Source organism: Drosophila pseudoobscura, chromosome X (genome assembly GCF_009870125.1).
Source record: "Drosophila pseudoobscura strain MV-25-SWS-2005 chromosome X, UCI_Dpse_MV25, whole genome shotgun sequence".
NCBI lineage: Eukaryota > Metazoa > Arthropoda > Insecta > Diptera > Drosophilidae > Drosophila > Drosophila pseudoobscura.
In genome coordinates this window covers 16352970-16378753 of record NC_046683.1, presented here as the reverse complement: position 1 = coordinate 16378753, position 25784 = coordinate 16352970, and the positions used below count along the sequence as shown (strand labels likewise).

At 44.4% G+C, this 25784-nt stretch overlaps 1 protein-coding gene across 1 annotated transcript in view; it reads left to right on the top strand.

Moving 5' to 3' along the window:
- Window positions 1-25784, top strand: part of nAChRalpha3 (nicotinic Acetylcholine Receptor alpha3) — a 110585-nt gene that overhangs the window by 45810 nt on the left and 38991 nt on the right. Inside the window, exon 2 of the mRNA XM_002133918.3 lies at window positions 5286-6042. Coding sequence (XP_002133954.2) covers window positions 5988-6042 — 55 coding nt within the window. The 5' untranslated portion in view covers window positions 5286-5987. The remainder of the gene's footprint in view (window positions 1-5285; window positions 6043-25784) is intronic.

Genomic DNA, 25784 nt, shown 5'->3' with positions numbered 1-25784 from the left:
AGGACGGCATCAAGTGGGTATCCAATGGCCCTGGCATTAAGCCATTAATGTCAGTTTGCCGCTCGAACATGCTGCGAAAAGTGCTTTAAAGTATTCAAGGAAAAATAAAAATATGATTTCCAACATTCTTGGCTTGAATGGGATGACAATGCGATAGAGCTGGAAGCCTGGATGTGATGCTGGACGTACAATAGTAGAAAAAAATATGTATGACAGCACTGTGTTGCGAATTAATTATGATTTATTATCATTGTTTGAGTGGGGTAGGAATAAACAGTGAGTGCCTGGGCCGTGGTTTTTATTTACCTTGAAAAAACCCAATTGAATAATTTCGATTTCCATATTGAGTCCTGCCCTCCAGCTCGTTTTTCCACATCATTTGAGATCCGTTAACACACCCAGCACGACGTACACTCGTCATGGGCTTGTGCTCGGGCTCGGTCGAGCCGCATCGAATGGGGCAATAGCCCGACACATAGGCACTTGGGATAATCTTGTACAAGATAATCAATTCTCCAGCTCGTAATTTGTCACTCGGCCGGCCTGGAAACGCTTTAAACAGCTTATAAATACAAAAGAAATGAAACATGGCTGCCGCACAGTGCGTATGAGCAATAAATCGTGCACTCGCACACATTCGCTCAGACCCACATTTGCTGTGTTGCTCGCAGATGAAAAAAGACCCCAAAGAAAAATCCAAATAAGTAGGCACAACAGAAAACAGAAAGAAAAGGCCCTAAGATAAAAGACAAAAGTCAAAGGAATGGGCAGGGAAGCAGACAAGGAACAAAAAAACAAGGCAACACACAAATCACAGAAAACAGCTGTGACAGAAATCAACTGCCAAGGCGAAGGCGAAGACGAGGGCGAAGACGAAGGCAATGCCGAAATAGATGTGGCGGTGGAAAAATGCAGAACGAAGGGCAGACAGGGTGGAGACGGTGCAAAGAGGGTGGGCCAGCGAGATGAGGCAGAGACCATGTTGCAGGCTGACGACTGTCACCTGTGAGTGTGCAAATTGCAGCCCACAAAAATGCAGAACAACAACAGCCAGCAGCCGACAAGGCCACGCAAGGGGGCAGCGGAAGACCACACATAAGTCAAGGGTTTTCGAGGGGGTTACGTTACGGTTGGGGCTGGGATTGGGGTAGACTAAGCAATAAGTAGACAATGAGTTAAAAGCGAAAATCTAGTCTCGGTCCCACTACATATAATAAAAAGGAAAAGCACAGGAAAAAAGAAAAGTAGGAAACCTTAAAGATCCCACAGCAAGGACAACGCTCATCAAGCAGCCCAAGACGGTTACGGTACTGTCCCCGCTCGGTTGGGTTGGTTTAAGGAAAGTGGCCATAAAAAAAGGCAAAAATACCATGAGACTGGGACAGGACTAGCACGAAACAAATGCGACTGGAAATCGAAAATGTACACTTGAAAAAAAACGGGTATGCTACAATATTTGTTCGTACATTTACTCGTGGGCATGTATACTTATTGCGAAGACAAATTGTGGAATACAAATATATAGAGATATAGATAGGAGACCAAATTCCAGGCAGTCGTCGAAAATTTAGCTCAGTGTTCGCACAGATGCCTGGCAATTGATCACTGCAGTGAGTATTTATAGGGGTATGCTATTCTTCTGTGTGACCATGTACATACCCGTACATATATGCATATAAATTTATCATTATGTGCGCTGACATATGTATGTACATTGTACATATGTTGGCGTGTGGGTGGGCCAATAATGCTGCTCAATTTGAAATGTTGATGTCTGATGATTATGTTGATGACGCAGCACCATTTGGAGCATCTGAGCTTTGAGCCAGTACGCTCCTTTCCGTTCCGTTCGTGGCTCAGCCCCAGAGCCTTCTGTCTCTCATCGGCACTTGAGTCGCTGGAGTCGTCGATGGCGGCGAAGGATGGGGCCTAGGCCAAGGGGGAACTGCGAGTTCCAACTAGAAATGCAAGGCACATTGTTAACCCCACTTCATTGAAAATGCTAATCGCACTCATTACACGAAATATGCATGTAATAATAGCAAAATCAGCATCAACTCCAGACAACAGCAGTGGAACTCGTACTCGTACTCGTACTCGTACTCGCCGGAGTCGGAGCGGTATCTGGAGGGGGACTACGATTATCTGCTCCGCCGTTGCTGCCGAGCATGCCAATGAGAACTGAGAACTCAGAACTGAGAACTGAAAACTGGCAAGGATGCCACAATGTCGCTGATGATGATACTAATGATGATGCTGGAGCTGATGCTGATGTGAATGAAATTGTTGCTTTAGCTGTTGTTATTTCTCTCCAGGCTGTCGCGGAGTACGAGTAATTCGGGGATTGCTTCACGGCAAGAAAAACTTGGATATCATTTTAAAGGAATTCGTGGCGTTTGATGAGAATGCATTTAATAACAGAACTTAAACACACAAGGCTTGAAGTCCTGTCAGGAAAATTTTAATAAAACTCTAAAACCATTTCTTTCAAATAAAATAATAATATAATTGGTATTTTAATATTCTTTATGTTATAATTAAATTGAATATAATATTCTGGGACACATCCCATGCAGGACATAGTGATCTTCGTTTTGATATATAGAAATTCGATTGAAAAAGAAGGGTTTCTGCAAACTCATGAACGAATACTTATATGTAAAAAACCACCATTTTCCTACTCGTACTCTAACGTTTTAGGACTGACAGCATAATATAGAGATTATGCCTCTTGATCCCTTTTGGCCTGCTTTGCATTATTAGGGGTTAAGGGTCAGGGGTCGTCAGAGGCGCGAGTTCTCTTATACTCGTATTTTTTGCCGACTTGTCACAGGCAACATGCCCTGAGCGCCGCCTAATGAGCGCTCATAATGAGCGACAAATGTGGCGGGGGCTCCGCAGGAGGGGGGGCAGGCGGGTCAGGCGGTGGCAACTATCACGATGATGACGGGGCAAATTGGGCGGGCAGACTAACGGAAGTTGACGGCAAAAAATCGAATTTCTCTCTCTCGGGTTCTTTTTTAATATTTCGCAATGCATTTAATATGAAAAGACAACAGGCGAGGACAGGACCTGAACAGGACACAGCGAAAGAGAGGGACGATAAGAAAGACAAGAGATGGGGGGATGGGGAGCGGAAGAGCGGGGCAGCGGGGCAGCGGGGGAGTAGAGGAAAACAGAGAGGGAGTGGAAAAGCCTTGCGTTGGCTTGTCAAATCATCAAGGAAAGGCAAGGACACTGCCAGCGTGGCAGCTCGGGCGAAAAGGGACGCGACGCCTTAAACGCTTTCAACGTTGGCTTTTTCAAGAATCAAGTGGGAGGACACGAAGACAGGGCCGGAGCAGGGGCAGGGGCAGGGGTAATGGCAGTGGCAAAGATAGAACGAGAGAGAATGAGGCCCGTGGCACATTTTTTTTTCTTTTTTTTTTGACAGCCCACTCCCATTTGCCCGGGCTCTCGAGCAAGTGTGCGGCTGCTTAAATTGACACTTGGCATCTTTTGTTGCATCAAAAACGTGTCGTCTTCGAGCCACCCAGCCCCAGCCACGGCTTGCCATGTCCTGCCCCTGGCACCACCCCCATAGCGCTAGCTGCCTCCCACCTGGCGTCACTTCATTGTCCCTGCCCCTGCAGCCGCCTTTTAAATATTTGACAGCGCGTCAAGTAAGGTCGCCGGGGGACTAATAGAGGTGGAGGCGGAGGCGGAGACGGAGGCGGGCCAGAAGGTGGGAAGGTCATGCACACTCTTATGACATTTTCTTAAATTACTTCCGAAAACCTTTTGCCGCCCTGACTGAATTGCTCATTCATTCTCTCCCCCCGCCCGCTCTCGTCATCATTTTCCTCATTGAGCTCAAGAGGCGCCCTTAAAGTCTTTTTAATTGAATTGTGCCATAATGTAGCATACATTTACGTATACTCGTAGTACAAGCATTCGGTGTACTTTTAATTTTCAACTACTTGTACAGCAAATTTCAAGGATATAAAATTTCACATGTTAAAGCATTTGCCTGGTTAATATTAAGGGCGACCTTTGGACTGCAAGAATACCTCTGTTGTAAGGACTGCTTCGACAGCAAAGATACAACTGTGGGGTTTCTAATTATTATTAAGATTAATCCCGTTGCTCTCACAACCACAACCATACTCGACCGAACTTAAAGCTTCCTTCTTAAGTTACCGACACTCTCTCGGGTCGCTAGTGTCTCTCGTGTCTCTCGTCTAGCCGCCGTCGTCGTTCTTCTTCTGCTTCGATCTTCTTATTTGAGGGACGGAATCGGACCATCACAGCTCGTCGCTACCAAGGTTACCATTCTGGACTACAGTGGATTGTGAACATCGAACCTCCTCGTTAAGAAATATTCATACTGATCAAAGAATATTTCCAAATTTCTGAATATTATTCCGTGAACAGTACGCTTGGAGTTGTAGGGCCATTCTGACAATGACTCTCGCTCTGGCGAAAATTGTCAAAGTTCCATTGGAACTCCGTTCCTAGCCAGAGAACGGCAAGTGAAATCACAAGCAGGAAAGGGATATTGGGTAATCCGAACTCAGTCAAAGGACACGCACACACAGGGAGAAAAAAGGGACACTCGTCAAGTCCCTTTAGGAGTTATTAATTAAATTAACAGACCCAACGGAGGTTCGGCACAAGACGGCCAAAAAGTTTTCCAAAGAATAAGCCGGATACCTTCAGATCCCGAGTAAATGAATTACGTGAAATTAGCAATTAAAATTCACAAAATGTTTGCCACCCAAAAAAAAAAAAAAATCTTCTCAACCATATACATATATACATATGTATGTATGTATGTATATATTTCAAGCAGTTCAATTTTGGGTCAGCACAAAATTAAGATTAAAATCAATTAGCATAAATAAAAAGAAAAAACAAAAAAACAAAGTCGAACGAGAAGATGTATTTGGGATTTGCTGCTGCTGCGGAAAACTTTATTGTTTTTGTTTTTTAAATAGGAAGCGGATGGTGGGGTGGGGCTGTGTCCCACAGATGCCTAAAAACTTGGGGAACTTAACCTTAACCTCAAACTTAGTCAAGTCGAAACTGGCATTCGCCCTCCGAAAACATTTCGAATTATCTTGGGAGCAAATGTAGTATGTGGTTTTTGGTATTTGGTGTATTAAGGATCAGACCAGAGTTCTGAGGCATTGTTGTAGTGATTGTTGAATTGTTTTTTAATGAAAATACTAATTAAATGTCCACAAAATGATTTTTATCTCTCACAGTTCGCTCTCTCATTCTCTCTTCCCAAATTTTCCCCAAAGAGTCGTGATGGAGGAGAAGGCAGAGGAATGAGACAATGTGAAGTGGAGGGACAACGAGGAACAGGAGCAAAACTGCGCAAAGGGGAAAAGGCGAACCGAAGCAGAGGCCACCAAAAAGCACATTTAAAGAATTTTAATCGAAAACTGCCAAGAAATAAATATATTTACAAGCATATATACTATACATACAACATAAACAAATAGTATATATATACAATACATAGAGAACTGTTATATATACTGAAAACTCAAAGCGAGTCGCCACAAGAAAACGATGAAGCGAGGCACTGCAATGATTCCGAAATAATAATATATTTGTAAAATAAACGCTGCCAGGAAAACAACCGAAAACTACCCTAACAACAACAAAAAAAAAAACAGCAACTGAAATGCATATAACGCACAACAACAAACCAACAACCAAACTCTACAACAATTACAACAAGAGAAAAGTTGAATTTTCCCTCAACTGTTGCGCCTGCGCCTTAAAATCGCCTTAGAAAAAAGCGCCTTAAAAAGCACTCGCTCCCAATCGTCATCGAACAGCCCATACGAAATACATACCAATAACAGCCCCTAGGAAGCGGAAGCACTACCAGAGACCAGAAACCGGACACCAGGCACAAGGCACAAGGCACCACCACAATCACCTTCTTCAACCACCAGCAGCAAAAGCCAAAAAAGCGTGCAGAGGGAAATGAGATGAAGTGGTTTCAAGTGACCATAGATATGATTCTTGTGCTTTCATTTATATCAAGTAAGTGCCCTGTATTTATTAGCCTCGACCCAATCTTGACTGTGCCCAACCCAACACTCTCGTATAACCCTCACCTCTATTTTGAGCCACCACATCCACTCTCACACAGCAGACAACAGACAACGGACAACGGACAACGCACAACAGACAAGCCACAAGGAGAATCCCCCGTCATTCGAGTGTCATTCAAACAAAGCCCGTCGTCTGCAAGGGCTCGCATCTTAACACAAAACAATCGCATGACACTCGCCCGACATCCTCTCAACACTGAAAACATTCTCAAAGTTCCGTTCGGTTGGACTCCGGCTGGTCCGCTCATCCACTGCCCATGCATCCGCATCTACCGCACCGCACCGCACCGCACCGCACCATCTCGTGCCCAAACATGGCTCCGTAACCATATCCGTGTGTCCGTTGAAGCGCTCGAGTGCTTTGAGTTTGTTACGGAGGTGGAGCAGGGCAAATGGATAAACAGTATAGAAGAAGACCGGCCAAAAGGGAGGTACTCAGAGCAGGAGATGGACAAAGTAGGGGATGGCCAGATCAGAATATAGCCAGAGGACTGAGGTTAGCTCTTAGCCAGACTTTAGTGCCACAGCTTAATTATGGTTTCATAAATGGCCAGAAAACTGATATGGGGTCAGAAACGCTTAGTTCTGTGTGCTACATAGAGAGGGGTCCCTACCCTTCGAGATACCAGATGGTATACAAAATACCACTAAAATGAAAATCACTTGAAATAAACCAAAAAACCGTTTAGCTTTAAAAAAACTTTGCCAAATTTACTGTTTGAGGCGTAAATATGGTGTTGCCAAATAGTCTTAAAATAGTTAGTCTAACGAGGCAGATTACCGAACTTATTCAAGTAATTCCCACTAGTAATTTTTTATTTCGAATTGAAAAAAACCCTCAACTCAACTCAAAGCTTTTCGTTCTGGGTATACATTATATAAAGAGGAGTTGATCAATCGCTCCCTCGGTGCCCAGGGCCAGCTGTTCCAGATCTGTGTCGGATATGCCTATATTCAGTCCATCCAAAACGTGAATTTTTAAAACTTTCCAGCTATTTTGCATCATCGGCACGCTGGTGCACTCTTTATACATACTGAGGTCAACCAGATCCTTGTGCACCTTGTCCACTAATCTGGCCACAGGCATGGCATCTCGGTACTGGTGACGGGTGCGGAAGTCGAGTTTGATGCCCCATTGCTGGAGCCAATTGTCCAGCCTCTTGCGCTCCTCTGGGTAGCAGGAAGAGGTAGCCATTTCCAAGCAGATTCAAATTTTGTAAACACTTGAAAAATATTTTTTAAATGTGTGTGATCTGGGTGATTACGCACCCGTGAATGGCATTGGAGTAAAAGAATATCTAGATAGAGGCATATTTTAGAAGTACTTTCGTTCCATCTAACAGTGAGGTGCTCACCAAGTGCCTCTACAGACACGGAAACGAATGTTGGCTATATGGACCAAGAGAAAAACAGCTGCGAAAATACGCTTCAAAGTTTCGAAATTAATTATCATCTTCCTGGAGAAAATTTTAAAAAATAATGAAACCATTTTCAATGTTATATGGTTGATGCTTCACTATTTTTATTAAAGGCAGCTCTCGTATATTTGTACATATGTAGGTAATTGGATGTAGATTTTAGTTTTGAATACATTTCATACACAATACAATTACAAAAAAATGATCCCGTTGTACCCCGCTTAAAGCTAAATACACTTAATTTAATCCAAAATCCGTTTTTCAAATATATTTTTTTCTTTATTAATTTATAGTATATGATGAATCCTACCATACAATTAATGCTTAAAGCCAGAGCCAAAAGACCTTCAGGCTATTTTTCAATAAAAATTCAGTTCTTCATATAGCGGATATAACAGCCAATCTGTTAACCATAACAGATTTGGTATTTGGATAACTCAAAATTTCTTAATAGCTAGATTGTTTTCCATGCTTTTTGCAAACGAATTGTCGTGTTCTGATCATATTCTGAGCTTGGATTTCATTGCAGCAGCAACAACTTCCGAAGAGTCAAAAATCTCCTTTCTTGCGACACTTTTTGCTGACCCTCAATGAGACTGGGGATAGGTTTTTTTTATTGTTTGTCAGCTTTCATCCTAAGCCAATTTTTAATTACGTTTTTGATGGTCGCATCATTCTTCCTATTTGCTCCCTGACATCTTTTTGCCCACTTTTGGGGGATATTTAAGTGAATTAGTGATTCGTGAAATGAAGATATTTTTTTGTTCTGGCAAACTTCTTAACTGGCTTTCAATATCAACTGGTCGAAATGGTATGTCACTATGTGAATTCAATTCACAATAAACTTAAGAATGCGAATCGATAAGGGCTGCACGGCTGAGAATTTCTGACAGCTATTAGGGGCAACCCTCCACATAGACCATGCACCATATGTAAATTTGAAAGGCACATTTCATGCGCGTATGACCTTTCCCAGAGTGCTCGTACAGGGTAAAGACATTATAATTAGCTTTGCTTGAAATGGAAAGTGCAGAACTGTACGAAAATGTTGGTGGGAATGAATTGGCAATGGACCCACTGGCAGAATGGCAGAATGGCTGAAAAGGCAAACATGGCTAATGCAGCGACCGGGCAAGGCCGAAAAAAGTAAAAGAGGGAGAAAAAAAACAACAAAAAACAACAAAAAAAAAGGACAATGGTCCGCACGACGCCCCCTCGCACTACATTGAACTCAATCCAACTCGATTCGACGCGATTCGACCCGACTCGGCTTCAGCTTCGGTTTCGGTTTCAGTTTTAGTGGCGTCCACAAAATGAGGCCGCAGCTTTGTGTCTGTCTCTTTATCTGTATCTGTGTGTCTGTCTGCGCTTGTGTCTGTCTCTCTCTCTGTGGCTGTGCCTGTGTCTGTGGCTGTGTCTGTGTGTGCGTGTGCCTGCATAGCCGAAACTGGAACAAGGCGGCCACGCCCACAATCAAAGCAGCTGCCCGAGCCGAAACCCCAAACACCAAACCCCACCCAAGCCGCCAACGCATTGATTGCGATCTAGCCCAGGACCCATGCCATTCCCTTTCGGGCCTGGCCAACGCCTTTTGTGCGTGTTTTTGCGATTTGATTTTCCACTTTTTATGCGCGTCGTGACGCGACGCGTCGTCAAGGCCAGTCGTGCGGCCGCACGGTTGACGCCGCTCCCGGCATTTAATGTGCCTCCCCCGCCCCTCTCCACCCCCGCCCATATATTTATCCACTTTCACTGAAACCCCAAATCGAAAAGGAACCACGAGAAAGACCGAATCGGAAAGAAGGCAGTCCGGAGTATTATACTTTGAGTATTACAATATACACATTTCCTCAGCAATTAGAGGTATTTGCCATGAAAAACACAAAACGAAAAATGGAAAAGGAATTAAAAATAATATGGCAAAAGTAAGCATACATTTTGAATTGTGTTGTGCGTAGCTTCCCCCTTGTTTCCTTCGTTTCATTCGTTCGCTTCATTCATCTTAAAAAAGCATTGAATTTCTTTCGATTTAAAATCCCATAAATATTGCTGGAAAATCTTCCTGGTCTAGCTGGCTGGATGGCTGGCCAAAGAAACAGAAACAGAAAGAGTCTGAAGCCGAATCAGAAAGCAGCGCCCAAAAGCAGGAAACACAATTTTTCATGTCATTATTTCGGGGGTATACGTAGAGAGGGAGACAACGGAACGGAGCGAACGCAGAGGCAAACATAAATATAAATGGCAGTAAAGCACGACACACACTCACACACACATACACGGTACACTGTACGCTGTACACATGCATACAAACACATATGCACTTACATCAATAGCTGCTGCAAATGGCTGCTAATGCAGCAGCGAGCAAAGATGAAGAAGCAGCAACTGCCACGCTCCAGTTTCCGCTTTGTGGCCATTAAACGAGCCACACACAAACACACTTTATCATACACACACACAAGCACACAAACACACAAACACTTATATGGATATATGTATATAAAGGGACCCTGGCCGAGAGTGCAACTAACGCCCTCTTTTTTTTAACATCAACCAACAGACGACGACAACTGAGCAGTTTTCCAAAGCTTCTCTTTTCCACTCTTTCCCTTCTTCTCCACTCTTTTATTTATTTATTTATTTCCCTATCTGTAACTACTTATTTCAATTGGTGGGTCAAAGAGTAAACTATAACTTTTTGGCATATATTGGACACAGAGAAAACTGCATAAAGCATACACATCATTTACTCGATATATGTATTTATTATAAATAATATCCCAAGCCACAGCCCCAAACAAATATTCCGTGACGTCTTGGAGATAGTTTAGGAGGACATTATGGAGCATTGATATAGGTTATAAAATAACACAGCACTAACTTTTGAAGTCCATCCCCAGACAGTTGTCCTGGCTTGTGGGGACTACTTGGTACTTAATGGAGAGTTCATTAAAGATAATGTCTTTGATTTTGTATTTAAATTTCCTATAGAGATAAGGACAACAGTTTCCCATCTTCAATTGGGGGATAAAATAGCCACCGGCTCACATACAGACTTAAAGCTAAATAATATTGTACATACATGTGGCATATACTCCCATAAGTACTTTGTATATGCATATGTACATACATAAATAACACAAGTAGGATATACCCTTAAAGTAAATGACCAATTAATCCATCTTAATTATCTTAAAATCCCTAAAATCATGACATCCCTTCCCATATACCTACACAATTGAATGGTCCGATCTGACTATACAGGAAAGAAGACTTCAAAAGACTGGCATCTAAATACTTGGATCGGAAATGCTTTCTTGTGTCTGACCAATGAAGCATTTTCGTATGCCCTCTTCAAGAGTATAAAAGAAAATCAACTTCGTCTGATTAAACTTCTTAAAGGGTATTCCAGCTTTCTCATTGTCAGGGTGGAGACAACCAATATAGCCCCGTACCATCTCTCCTCTAACTATGTACTTTATCTACTGAGATACCAATGTCCTCCCTCCAACGCCCATTATCCCGTCAGATTTCTCCTTTATCCCTCTCCACTCCTCCTGCAGCACTCCAGTCCAGCCCCGAAAACCCCATCCCAACTTCTTTCAACTAATGCAATTGGCACGCCCCCGCGGCTGCACTTACGTGGCGCTAATATTGAAAAATGAAGTGCTACCGACAGCGTTCACGATGTCGACGTCGACGACGACGGGGACGACGACGACGACGGCACTTACAAAAATGGGGCGTGTCGTTGCCTCTAAGCGTCAGTCTGTCAGTCAGTGAGTGAGTGAGTGAAGTACGCCCACTTTTTGCTGAAGCAGTGCGACAAATTCATTGCAGCATCAGGAGGCAGAAGCAGCAGAGGCAGCAGCAGCAGCAGCACAGAAGCTCCATGGCCACGACGTCCATCGTTTGTCCTTCGTTCGCCATCGTTCGACGTCTGCGTTGCCTCAAGTGGAGCAGAGCCACAGTCGCAGCCGTGCCCCACTCATAGTCGGAGTCTTCCTCGGCATCGGCATGGGCCTGGGCCTGGGCCTGAGCCTGAGCAGTGCCATCAGAATTTGGGTCGCCATCCTCGACGGTGCCTGCAATTTTTTGGCATGATTCATGACCGCACCATTGCAATGTCGTCCTCGGCGTCGTCGTCTTCGCGCGACTTAGCACACACCAAGCAAACACACAGACACACACACACACACCCGAAAAGCTGGATATTTGTACATCCGTACACATGTGCTTATGTGTGTGGAAGGTAGGAGAAAGAAAGTGAGTGGAGGGGTGGCAGGACCCGGCATGACGGAGAGTTTCTGGGCAGCCTGCGGCATTCGTGGTCAATGTTTGTGCTTGCCACAATGGCCAGCTATCGATGCGGAGAGTTGCTCAGACAGCGATAACTTCGTGTCACACACGGCATTCAACACATGCCCCACATGCCACACTTGCCCCTCCATGCATTCATCGTTTCATTCTTGAGAGGAAGACATGGACCATCAAGTGCATGGATCAGCGGAAAGTGATTTAAAGTGTTTTTTTCAAGATAATTGTTTGCGATTGCATCATATGTATTATACGAGTATACAGAGACAGCCATATGTATAAAGCACATGGCTATAATACTACGAAGTTTTCTATGACTAGTTATTTCCTGACTGATTTAGTATTATTTCTATCGAGAATGAAGACTTTAATTACTATTCTGACGTTATTGAGTCATCATAGCTCTTAGATAGGACTTCACTCTAGGATCTCTAAAACGGAATCAACTATAAAAGGTTTTTAGATCTCGATCTATTGCTCAATGGTCAATGCTGATCAAAATTGAAAGCAAAGAAGATTATAGTTTCCTTCTAACATTTAAAATTTATTGAAATTTGCGAGCGAATTTTAGATTTCTCTGCTATTTTTAAACTTTATTTCTCTTAGTTTTTTTCTGTTCGGATTTTACATCGTAAATTCGCCACGTGCTTCTATTGTCTTGAGCTCTAGACCGAAGCTCTCTATGGCATTGGCTTTGGCTCCGTGTGTTCTCTCTCCTCGTTCTTTTTCTCCTCCTTCTGCTCCTCCTTTTGGTTTCTATTGTTATTGAAAATTGATGAACACACACACACTCTCACGCACGCCGATTAGCGGGACGGGGAGAGAAAGTGCTGGGAAAATTATTGCAGACTGCATCTCTGCGCTGTAAATCAAGCGAAAGTGAAAACCTCCAGCAAAAAAAAAAACTTTTTCATCATCAATTCCCAAGAGGGAAAGGGGGGGCTGGGGGCTGGACTACTTGCGGAAAGTACCAGAAGGAAAACGCAACTGAGAGCTTCTGGCAGGAACCAGACAAATACTGGGTGCTCCGATACACAGAGCAGCTGGATTTCCTTTCCATTTTCCTCCTGGGGGCTTAGTATAAGCTTACGGTCGATAGGTTATACGTAAAAAATGTCTTAGAATTAAAACTCAGACGTAGGTAGCTTAGCAAATGCATTGAAAATGTCCCCAAAATTCCCTTGCTGACCATTTTAGGTGGCCTCCAATTAATTGGTTGCTAGAGACCATACAAAAATATACAGTTACGTTGTGAATAAAGCCTAAACACCTAAAGCATTCCAGGCCTATCGATCCCTGTGTCAGTCAACAAATGCACATCTCTAACTGTCGCAAAATCCATCCCCAATCGCTGTCCAACACTGGCTGTCTGTGCGCTCAGTTGCATTAACTCTTGCTCTTGTCGTTCCCGTGGTGGTGGGACTGTGCTTAGTTTGCTGGCAAGCGCAAAAAGCCATTGAAAAGTTTTCAGCTCTTAAGTACACTTGCCCTTTGCTGCCGCCGTCGACCCAGTCCTCCAGCAACTCCCCCTTGTGTGTGGGCCTTAATAAACTTTTCAAATGCATGATTGATGATGTTGCCTTTTGCTCTTGCTGCGGCTCTGCTGCTTCCTGCTTCCTGCCTCCTGACTGCTGCTTCCTCCTATCTCTGGTGCAACATGAAAGTTTTGATGGCATTCTGTAAACGAGTCGCGTCCGCGTCCGCGAACGCGTCGCTAATTGTTGTTTTCGAAATGCTCCAAATGTAATTACACAAATGAGAATGCACCGGGGCGGCCAATGCAAACGGTTTCAGAGTGGAATCAGGGGCTAGAGTGAAGACTGCAAAATCACAGAATGTGTTGACAAATTTTTGATTATAAATTGGTGGGGAAATGCTCATTTAATAGATAATGTGCCTGTGTAAGCGTTTCTGTATTTGATTGATGCCAGAGGCCCTCGCCCATGTCGGTTTGAAATTGTACCCAAAATCATACTTGTCGAGGTTTACATTGTAGTTTTTCGCCATTAGATTTCGGATATACATATGTATGTATGTTAATGATGGCTGATTAAAGAGAGATGCGGATCATTTTTGTGCAATTTGATGGACTTTTGTACCTCGGAAGTGCCAGAGCTGTGAGAAATACGACTACGAAAAGAATAGTAAATTTGTCTTCATTGTTTCCCATTTCGCCAGCTGGCTGACGCTTGCTCACTTGCTTCCCTCCATTTTTGTTTTGGCTTCGTTTCAGAAAACGTGAAATGTGCTATATGTAATCCAAAATCCACTGGTGCAGAAGATTAGCATATGGTCGATATGCAATGAGGCCATGTGACAATGCATACATAAGGGATACCAATGCCACCCGTCTTCTGCCTGTTCAAGACGTACCCCACTCAAGACATTGATACAAATAAATCCCCGATGTCTTGCAATTATATAACGCACTCATCTGCTTCGTGCCTCTGTCTTTCAATAAGCAAAACCATATCCATACAATATGCAACCAATATATATTTTATTGTTTGCAAAATTCCATTAATCCTGCAAGGACCTGCTGCTTTTCATATTGAAAGATTCTCTACTTAACAATAAGACTTAATATATGACTTGTAAAATAAATATACTCGTGCACTAGTCTATCCTCTTTTCCACTAGTGACAAATATTCTAGCTGTTTCCATACCGCAATCTCCCTCAGTCGTGCTTTCTCCCTTCCCATCAACGAAGTATCATCCGGCCGTTACATCTGCATAGCTCCGGCAGGGGGAACAATGATGCGATTCTGCAATCTGGTAGATAAGATATTGCTTTGTGACTCTAAATTTCGTTGGAGAATCATTTGTATCCATTTCCTTGCCCACTAATTCAATATATCCTTAGAAAATATTTATTTCGAGCTTGTGTGCCAGAAATATTGTGCTTCAAGTGGGCGCGGCGCGGCAATTTGGTAGAAAATTAGGTTAGCTCTAAGGTTGGCTCTTTGACTCAGACAGCGATATATGTATGTATGTAGTTGTGGGAGGTGTGGGAGCTGTGGTGCGACGGGAGAGCGTTTTGATAAATTAAGTTGTTGTCGCTGTGTCTGCTGCAGTTGCAGTTGCAGCATCCAATTTTTTAAACTCACTTGCCACTGGCGCTGCATCTTCTTCTGCTTCTGCTTCTCCTTTTCCGTGTCCGTGTCCGAGCCCTGGTCCTCTGTTGCTGGCCTGGCAAACATTAATGTTGGCCAGTTTGCCAAATGAGCGAGAGTCCCCCTGCTATGCGTCCATCGGGTAAGATGGGGAATGGGGCGAAGAGGCGTCCGCACTGACCGGGGGACACTTGAAAATTGTTAAGCTACGACAAAGGAGTTTCGCCACTGCGGAAAACGAAAGGAAAACGAAAACGAAGGAAAGGAGGAAACGAGGAAGCATGGCAACAAACCGCAAAGAAAAACCTGCGAAACGAGCGCAGAACAAGTCGAAGCACTGACTCCACCGGAAATGGCAAGCGCTCTTCTTCTACTTCTTCTTCCCCTACAACTGTTTCTGTTTCTGTTTCTTCTTCTTTCTTTTTGCCATCATTTCTACTTGATTTTTTATTATTTTCGGGTTTCGGGTTTTGTTTTTTGTTTTCTGTTGCTCTTCTTTCTCTTCCTGGTGCATCTGAAAATTGCATTTATCTTCAAGTTTGAGTTTCCTTTTTAGTTATTTATTTACTTATGTCTCTTTCCCCCCTCCTCACATTTTGCTCTGTCATACACAAGAACTTGGAAGCCCACACAGAGAAGCACTCACACTCACTCTCACACTAACACTCACAGAACCCCTAGAAGCCCAGAGGAAATACAGACTGTATGCTGCCTGCCTTAGGCTGATTTTATGCAATTTGCCTTGAAAGCTTACTCGGGTGTCGTGATACAAGAAAGGACCGGTCATTCATGGATATTGTTGTTACGACGTGGCATCGTCCAAGAAACATCGCCCTTTATGGAATGCAAAATGTGACAAAAAAAATCCAGCAAACCTACGACAAATAGGGACTCTTGTGTTAAACCCCCTGGAATAATCGACTTGTGGGCACAGTAATACAGGAATCAACGTCATTCGATGAATGTGGAAATAATGGAGCTAATGGAGCTTGTTCACGCAGGAATCTGCCAAAGGGATCAGTTCAAAAGTTATTCCAGCTAAAAGAGTCGTAGTCCTCTCCACAAAAATGAACACTTTGGCTCTCCTGCAGGCACTGCTGCTGCCTGCCTCTATCCGGGATCATCTGGAGCCTTACAGCAACTGGAGGAGCATCCGAAGGAACTAATGCTGGAGGCCGAGTGGCTGTTGGGCGTCTGTGGGCCAGATTTTGAGCGGATGTGGCAAGCGTTTGTCGAGGGCTGCCTGGGCGTTACGACTTGTGCGAGGAGAAGCATCAGCACCTGGAAAACAGCAACGGGACGATCCCTCAACCTCTGAGGAAGCAGCTCACATGGGAAGAAACACAGGAACAATTTCCACATGAATTTTGCATACGTCTCATTCATTGTGCTTTCGCACTTATCTCCTTTCTTTCAACGCCGACTCATGCAATTACCATCTTGAATTGTTCTAAACCATTTAACCATTCGCCTTACAACAAGTCTGAGAACTGAGTAAATTAATTTTTAAATGGTCCATTTGCTATTTATCTTTTGGGAACCAATCAGTTTGGTTTCACACTCCAGATACTGCAGAATACTAGCATAGATACATAAATAAGTATCTGCAGATTGTGTATAATTAACCAGAATCATCAAAGCACCCTCTCGAAAGGATTCAGATATGCAGACTCAAGATAGCACTCTGGTGCAACCTCCACTTACATGCTTCTCCCCAGTAATGCTTCACAGTCCAAAGGAGCAGGTCGTTGAGCAACAAGGCCATGTGACAAAATGTGCATAATGCATATCAATACCTGTTCACAGGTAACCTTTTCAAGCCGTAACATATCAAGACAATGAGAAATAGGTACACAAAAGGGGTCCTCTGTCGTGCAGTTTCGTAACGCACTTTTCAATTCCCCCTTTTTGTTCTCCACTTATCTGACTTCATGATACTGTCTTTCAGCTTTCAGCCAAGTCATGCATTTTTCATAAATGTATGTGCATACGAGTATGTACATATATATTCTGAGTAATCCCCGCAGAACTCGCTTATGGCGGATTCCAAATGCAATGTCTGCTGCTTATGCATGGTACATGGGGCCTGAGACTCGTTGCAAGTGGCAAGTTTTGTTGAATTAACCTTTGCATTTTTTGATGACTTCTCTCCGTCTTGCCTCACACCTTTCCGCGACAGAGTAATAATATTACGAGATGGTTGGTGGGGGATGGGGGCACAGAAAATGAATTGAAATGGCCCGCATTGAAATTTCAAAATGTCCCAAGTTTGTCGAAAGATGCCCCTCCCCCAAAGCTTTTGATAAGCAGATGGGGACTAGGGGATGCGGTCAGGAGAACCCTCTAGCTAATCTTAAGTTTATCCACTTCGGAATAAAGAAGGAAACTTCCCAGCGACAGCGAAGTGAATATTCCCTTCAACCCCTCAATCTTTCATTCTCCGTTAAGACCATTTGCCTTAAATATTTCCCATAATTTCCCTAGCCAACTTCTCTAATTTAATTTAATTTCAACATTTCATGGGAGCAGAGTGAGGCGGTCGAAAGGAGGTTCTCTAAGCTGGTAAAAGCAGAGCAGGGCGGAGCAGCGCGCTGCAGCGGTGTGAAAAAAGTGTTGCCTACTTTTACGGGCCGAGGCCAAAATCACCGACAGGCCAGACCAAAATCCCAACTGCTTCTGATGCTGTTGCTGTTGCTTTTGGTGTTGCAGGAGCCAGAGCCAGAGCCGGAGCAGGAGCCGGAGCCGGAGCAACACTCAACGCTCCTTAGGGCCTCATGCATATTCAAAGAGCATTTCATGAACTCATAAGCACGCCACTCACACCCAGGCCAACGCCCCGTGTCACGGCGTACACCACAACGCAGCAAGGTGTCCGTGTCAATGCTAGCGGGGACGGGGGCGGTGACGGCCTCAGTCGAGGCTTGAGCTGAGGTTAAAGTGGTGCCTGCTGGGTGGTTGGGCCGATTCGGGTGGTAGGGGCGGTAGGGGTGGCTGGTTAGTTGGTTTGCTTGGTAAGAGAGATTACTGTTTGCTTGATGTTTTGGGTGGGCGTTGGTCAGCTTCCAGTTTCAGTTAAGTGGTTTTCTCGCACCTCCTCTGTCTCCTATTGTCTTGTGTGCTTCTCCTTAGACAACGACAACCTGCCCAAGAGCTTGGATATTCGAACTGATCGGTGTTTAACGATGACATCTTTTAGTTGGGTATGGTCTAACTCCTGGCAGAGGAACCCTCTTCAAGGATATCACATTCGGTGACGGCAGGTTGATACAAATTAATTTAATTATAACCAAAGCTTTGACGAATAGAATGCTCTTAAACGACACTTTCGACCACTCCCCCTCACTCTGCTCATATATTGAGGTCTTGATCAATGATGCAATATATATTTTATGGTGTCGAAGATGAGAGTGCTTCATTCAGGGCCTTTGAAAGATCTGTCCAGTTTGAAGAAACACTTTTCAAAGGTTTCATACAAATAAAAATGCCTTGCAGATACCGCGAAAATAAGTAGTCTAGTCCCTTCCAAGGAAAAGATACAATTTGCATCTCTTTTCACACACACACACATATGTATATGTACACACTCGCACGCACACCACAATGACCCACATGAATGGCTTCGCATAAAGTGACAGTTACATTTGTCGTTCTCTGCGTCGCTGTGTCGGTGCGTCGGTGCGTCGCTGGCACCCAACTTTGTCAGTAACCAGTAACCAGATAAACCAGTTAACAGTTGTTTCTATTGCTTCGCAGCGCAACTGCCAGATACTCAGATACTTTACGCCTGATGGCCACGAACTCAACTCATTTCTTGTGCTGCATTTTTCCCATATATCCCAACCCTTACCCCAACACTAACCAGCGGAGTGAGTTCGCCACCAGAGGAATTGGGATTGGGATTGGGCCATGACGTTGATGGTTTTGCATACGCTTGTACTACTAGTGGGGACTCGGGCTGTGGGCGGCTATAAGTAGAATGGTGCACTGGAGTGTCGCCTCCTGGTAGGGGTTACCGGCTTTGCCCTCCACCATTTGTATTTGTTTATCAAAGCGCAAACTTTTTCCATCCAGACTCAGACTCAGGCCCAGACCCAGACCCATCCGCTCATCCGCTCAACCGCTCATCCGTTCACCTTGCTCCTGGATGAGTTTTGTGCAAATTTGTTACCAGCTGCACTTGAGAGCTTCACGATATGGGTATGTGCAGCTGCGTATGTGGGTGTGTATTTGCATCTATGTATCTTGCAGTTCAATCTTCAGCTCTGTGACGCATTGCATTTTACGGCTTTCAAACTTGTCTCCCCAGCTCCCTTGCTCCCTTGCTCCTCTGGTTCTCCCTTTTCCAACGTGTCCATGTGCTTTTCTTTTCTTTTGCAGTGTCAGCAGAAACTGTCAAGCTTTTCAACATTTCTGGAGAGCTTGAGCAGTCAGATTTCAGAGCGGGAATTCTTCTGCTCGTTAGGAGGATCTTTATTTAGAAAACTGTATGGAAGCATCTTGCATAATCTAGCCAAATGGATGATACGCAATGGTATCCAAAGGTCCCACTTAGTTATCAATGACCGTACTAGCCCCGACCCTCGGGCATCTGGCACCCGACTTTTCCCTCCTCAGAAGTCGAAGAGAAGTGTCGCATTCCCGTTGCTCTTTTAAAATGTGACCTGTCATTCAGGCAATTGGCTTTTCATTGAGGCTCGAGCATTGACAGCTAACCAAATGCAATCTTAACCATCATCTTCCGCCGTTTAACCTTCTGGCAACTCGTCCTCCGTTGAATGTTAACCGCCAATTCCTCATTTGTCTTCCGATTGTGGCTCTCTCTCTCCGTCCGTCTACTCGTCTGGGGACATGTGTGTGTGGTGCCATTTAAAAGCCACAAAGTGCGCGGCAAACAAATCAATTTGCCATAATCATCAAGTAACTGGAAAAGCGAGCGAGTGAAGAGCGGTAGATGGAGCGAGCTACCCATAAATGACCCTCATGCCTCATTCCACACAGCCGTGTGTCTCCGGCAAGGCGATGAGTGACAAGCTCGATAGATGGCAAAGGGAGATGCTGGGTTCGGGGATGGAGATGGGATGGAATGGGATGCGTGCAGCAGTGGCAGTTTCAATGCAATTACAACCTGACATACGAGTGGCGCAGTATATGGAGTATGTGGAGCGCGCGGAATTGGCCGCTTCCCGTTTTGGAATGATGGCACTCAAAACGAAAAAAAAGGAAGAAAAAAAGAACGAGAACCAGAACCAGAACGGGAAGCAGAAGAAGAGCGAGACACGAATTCTCAATTAAGTGATTTTATGGTCGCGTATTTCAATTTATTGCCAATCGAGCGTTGCCAATCTGCAAAAACCGCCCCTACCGCCGCGCCGCTCCCCCCGCTCTTTCCATCTACCACTTGACATTGACATGTTGTGTGTGTGTGTGAGAGCGCGTGACAGGAGTCTGAGCAGATGAAAACAGCTTGGGGGCTCCGCGACTCAAAGCTTTTTTAACATTAGGCGATATTAGATTTGTAGCAGACAAACACACATCGCGAATCACTGATGCCGTCATCATCATCATCTTCATCGTCTTCTTTTTGCTGCCAGCTGCTCCCAGCTGCTCCCTGCTGCTCCCTGATGCTTCCTACTGCTGCTGCTTCTGTCAATGGCTGCACTTCCGCTTCCGTTTGGTGCGTCCGCTTGTGCGTGTTTTATCTTGTCAGCAAAAGCAGTTCGAGGCAACATGATTACGTTGTCATTTGCTTGGCAGACACACACACACACACACAACTCATACGAGTATGCCCCCAAAACTAAGCTAGAGCTCCACATGCTCTCCGCCCACCCCCTTCCCTATTTGGTGAATATTCTTTGAAATATTTGAATGACTGAAATCGGTTTATTTTGTCATAGGGCCAGCTCAATCTAACCTCAATACTGTACACATAATTTCCCTAAGCTTTCAACTGAACTTCTCTCTCTCTTCAGATACGAGTCTCCAAAAATATTTGTAGTTCTTCGTCGTGTCTTTCACGTTTAATAATGCTTTCATGCTTAAGTGGTAATTAGCTTCTGTCTTTCATTCAAGAAAATGGCTTCTTGCTAGGGAAACGAGCCAAAAATAAGCTCGAAACATTCATAGCAAGTGGGCGTGGCCCCCCAATGCATACGACAACAAAATGGCAAAGTCTGAATACCCTTGCCAGGGGTCGTACAGTTTCAGCATGAATTCCAGCAGCGTATCCCCCACGGTTCCAGAGATGTTTATAATCATCAATAAAAATTTAATTACACAGTCCAAATGCCGATGTCTATCCGGATTTCCCGATGTCTTTGTCGCTGAACCCGAGTCCTAGGTCCTCCTTTTTTACATCAACTATCAGCCCTGACGGTGTATATTTTATTTTATTCTTTAATCTCTATTCCACGAAGAAGCTCTTTTGAACGAAACAGTTTTTTGCAATCATTGATGAGCTAATGAAATGGAAAATTAAATATTTTACTCATGAATAAATATTCTGTGATAAACACTCAATGCAACAACAATACTCGTAAATGTTTAACATTAAATTTATGGCATCTGCAATGTTGAATAATTTAAATTTATGTGAAAACATATGTATGTACACCCAGTTTCCATTTGCTTGGCGTCTTTTATATACCGATATCATAATCGAATTGTAACTATATGTATAATAAATATGTGTTGCTTATAGCACATCAAATACCATATATGTATGTATACCATTTATATTTTTGAGCAAGCATAATCGAAAAATTTGCTAATAAAGGAAGTTTAGTGAATTTTCCAGACATTTTCAAGCTTCGCGGGAGATAGCCTCCCATTCCATCTTTTATGTTTATATTATGCATATATATATGCTTTTGGCTTTGCTCGTTAGAAATGCGTTACCTATTCCAAGCGGGGACCTGCCATCCGCCGTGCCGCATGCCTGGGTGTGTGCGTGTCTCCGACATTTCCTACTTCCGCTTTCCGGTTTCGGGTGCCTTACATTAACACTGAAATCCCAGCAACACTGATTCGAGGCTGGTCGGACTGTTCGCGCGAGCTTGTTCCCCTCTGTTCGGTTACACGAGTGCTGGGGTGGACTGGGGTGGACTGGGGACCTTCGATTCGATGCAGCGACCAAAAACGTTCTGACATTTTGGCACCCAGATAGGGACTGGGTGTATGGGTGAGAGAGGGAAGGGACTGGCTTTCGGGAGTTGGGGGTGCTGAGGCATTTCCTTGGTTTTTGTTCGTTTCTTTTTTGACGCATGGCCATAAAAAATGATGATGGGGATCATGCACGTGCTCTACGCTCAATTCATCAGGTTGCAACACCTACAAAACGAACAAAATTGGGGCGATGGGGGGAATAGTTGATGGGCATCGCCTGACACTTGGCAAAAATATTGCCATTTAAGCTTCGGACGGAGCGTTTACGCCTGACAGGAGGCCGGGGCTATATGCTGCTGTATGGAGCTATAGCCATCGGCAGGGATATGAGCAGGAGATGGCTATGACTATGACTGAGGCAAGAATAGCAGCGAGATGAAGCGACAGGATAGGACCGAATGAAAGATGGGGGAATGGAATACGGCGATACGAGTATGGTAACTGGGACAGGGTGTCAGTTAGTGAATGATTGCACTCGTTTGCATTTGATGGCTATGTAATTGGTCATATCTCCCCGAATATATCAGAGTGGATGTCTCAAATTCGACTCGGAATGTGGGTGAGTGCCGCAATGAGTGCAAGCGAATGACATCGGATGGAATCGTTTTAAAAATGGAATATTACAACACACCTAAGGCATTGCATGTGTATATTGTAATTGCTTCTAAATCTATTAAATCTATTAAATATCTGTGCAGAACTTTTCTTCACAAAGGCCCTGGAGTGGTGCTCATGAGATCTCCCTATTGAGTGGCAGAGACTGTTACCAACATTTAAAACACTCACATTCAAGCAGCCACTCGCCCACACGCCCTGGGGAGGGCTATACACATGTGGTGATTGCTCCTTTTTTGTTGCTTGGTTGGTTGGTTGGTTGCTCCTCGCAGTTGGGGCATCTTCTTGGGTCAGTTGCCTCACTTGCACTCGAAAAATGGCAGAAAAAAATACTACTAGCAAAATAATTCATATTATATTTATACAGCCACTGTCCCTCCCCTCTTAGCTTGCAACGTTCTCCAGTTTCCCTCGGCCATTCCTACGCTGGGGGAATGATTGGAACGTGTTTGTGTTGCCCAATGAACGTGGCACCTTCACCTGCACCCAGACCCACAGCCAGACCCTCACCATCACCCACAGCCACAACTACAGCCTGTGGCCCCGCATTCAGGGAACCCCAGCAGGCAACCAGCACTACTCCTCCATTGCGTGGTGGTCCTTTTGCACCTGACAAGAGCTGTCCGGGAAAGCCCTGTCCTGTCGGTGGTTCAGGGCAGGCGGGTTAACAAAACCCCGGCCAGTTTGTCACCTACATTCGAAAGTCCCCACATTGCCCATTCGCATTCGCATTCACATTCACATTCACATTGTTTGGTCTGCACCCAGGGGCTCTCCTTGTTGCAGTGTTTTATTATTCATGCGCCCCGTTGGCTCTCGACTGCAGCTGCAGTTGCAGCAAAAGTTGGATTGCTCGCTTTTTTGTCCCCCTCCATCCAGTGCGCCAACCTCCGCCCAGACTCCGCGGATCATTCACATTCGCTCGAAATAATTGGGTGTAAATTTTGCGAGCAGAACAAACCCTTCTCGGACTCAGCCTCAGCCTCGGCTCGGACCCAGCTCACAAACAATAAGCGAAGTGGACCAACATTTTCATGATGATTTCAATGCTTTCTTTTGCTGCAGCTCCCTCCCCCACATTCCTTCTCTCTCTCACTTTCTTTGACACTCTTCCCGTCTCTTTCATTCTGTTATTCCCAACCTGTTCGGCCTTGTCTGCCAATGCCAACGTTTTGTTGTTTAGTTCCATTGGAATTTATGGCGTTGTTTACACAAAAATTGCATTCTCCTTTGCAGTTGAGTAAGCAAAACGGGAAAGAAACGAAAAAAAAAGAGTCAAAAAAGAACTAGACGAAGCGCCAAAAACCTGGAAAAAGAACTAGCTGAAAAGCAGAAGTGTGCACAAGTGGAAGACCGGTTACAAATGAAGAAAAAACCTAAAGCAAAAAAGAACTGGAAGTGGAAGTGGAAGTTGCAGATGGAAATGAAAATGAAGATGCGGCAGAAACACGTGCCTGTTGTGTGGCCCTCGTTCAGCATACCATCTATAAATATTTTCTAGGGAAATTTGGCCCAGGATTGGTGAGATATTCACCGCAGCAACAACGGGCGGAGTGGGGGCAGTGGGAGGGGGGGAGACCACCCAGGCGATCCATCGTTTGTGCCACTTTCAAATGCCATTCGTTAACATCTTTCAACAAAGGCCACACCCACAGCCGGTGACTAATTAAAGGCATCGCGTACCACTGGATAATTAGAGGCAATGAGAAGACTTTCTAACGCATCGCATCGTATACATCGTAGTCTGTACAGTGCGTTTCAGCCGCATAGTGGGGGTGCATTTTGAGCTAATTGGTTCCATGTGGCCGCTAAGCCGCACTGAGCCTTCAACGTGTTGAGGGGCCCCGGAATAGGGCAAACGATAAAATGGGGGAGCTCTCCGTGTCCCACAGTATACAAGCAAAGAAAAAACAAACGAGAAGTCAGAAAACGAATATTTTACTTTGTATGTACTATAAATAAATAAGTCGGGATTATTTTAAGTCGCAATTTAATTGAAAGGAAAAGTGGCAAATTGGGGGGAGCACAGAGTTAAGGGCTCTTTGTGAAGTACTTCTCGATTAAATCACTTTTAATAATATGAAGATGTTCTACTATTAATTATTTTTGTGTAGAAAATCATAATTGATGGTCGGCTACATTTGCCCAAATTATTCGCTCAAGACTTGCTCGAATCCGACTTAAAGTCGCGAAACGAACTGTATGCACACGAGTGTGTGAGTGCGAGTGTGAGTATGGTTACGTGTGCGTGGTTGCCTCTGTATATTCATTAATATTGTCGCCGCTGGAAACGCTTCTCCGTCGTGCAAGGCTAAACTAATCAGAAGTTCATGGACTACGGACAAGGACTACATGGTGGCACATGCAGAAAACCCTAATGTGTGTGTGTGAAGAGTGTGTGGTACTCTCCATGGTCCTGTATGGAATGGTGGACAAGGGGATGGGAGGTGGAAGGTGGATAGAGCTTGAACAACAGAACAAAACCGGAAGAGGAGCACATAATTGTTCAGGAGTCGGACACACAACTGGAACGAGGTCAGTCCAAGAGAGAGAGAGACAGAGAGTTAGAGGGAGGGACAAAGCAATGGAGAAATGTTAGGAACAACCTGAATTCTGGGCATTTTATGCATGCCATATGGAATGGGAGGATGAGAGAAGTTCCAATAAAGACAAGGAAATTGTATTTGTTTGTGGCCAAAAGGGAGCCGAGCATTTTCGGATGCGACAATCACAATGATGCAAAATGCTTTAATTAGAAGTCAAACTTCAATTGCCATCCGAGCCCCGAGCAGGGCTCGGTAACTTCAGGTAAAATGAGGTTAGCCATTCAAATGGAAATTTAATTGGACATTTCCTTATCAATTAGGTTCATAACTTCAAAGCTTTACACTCAGCACTAGAGTCTGATTCCGATTCAGGTATAAATTCAAAGAGCGATACGGTTGCAGATTCAGTAGCAAACGTGGCCGAGATACAATCGAGTAGAAGCCGCCACAAATCAACTTTCATTGGATGTTTCTGTCCTCAAAATACTTGCACATAT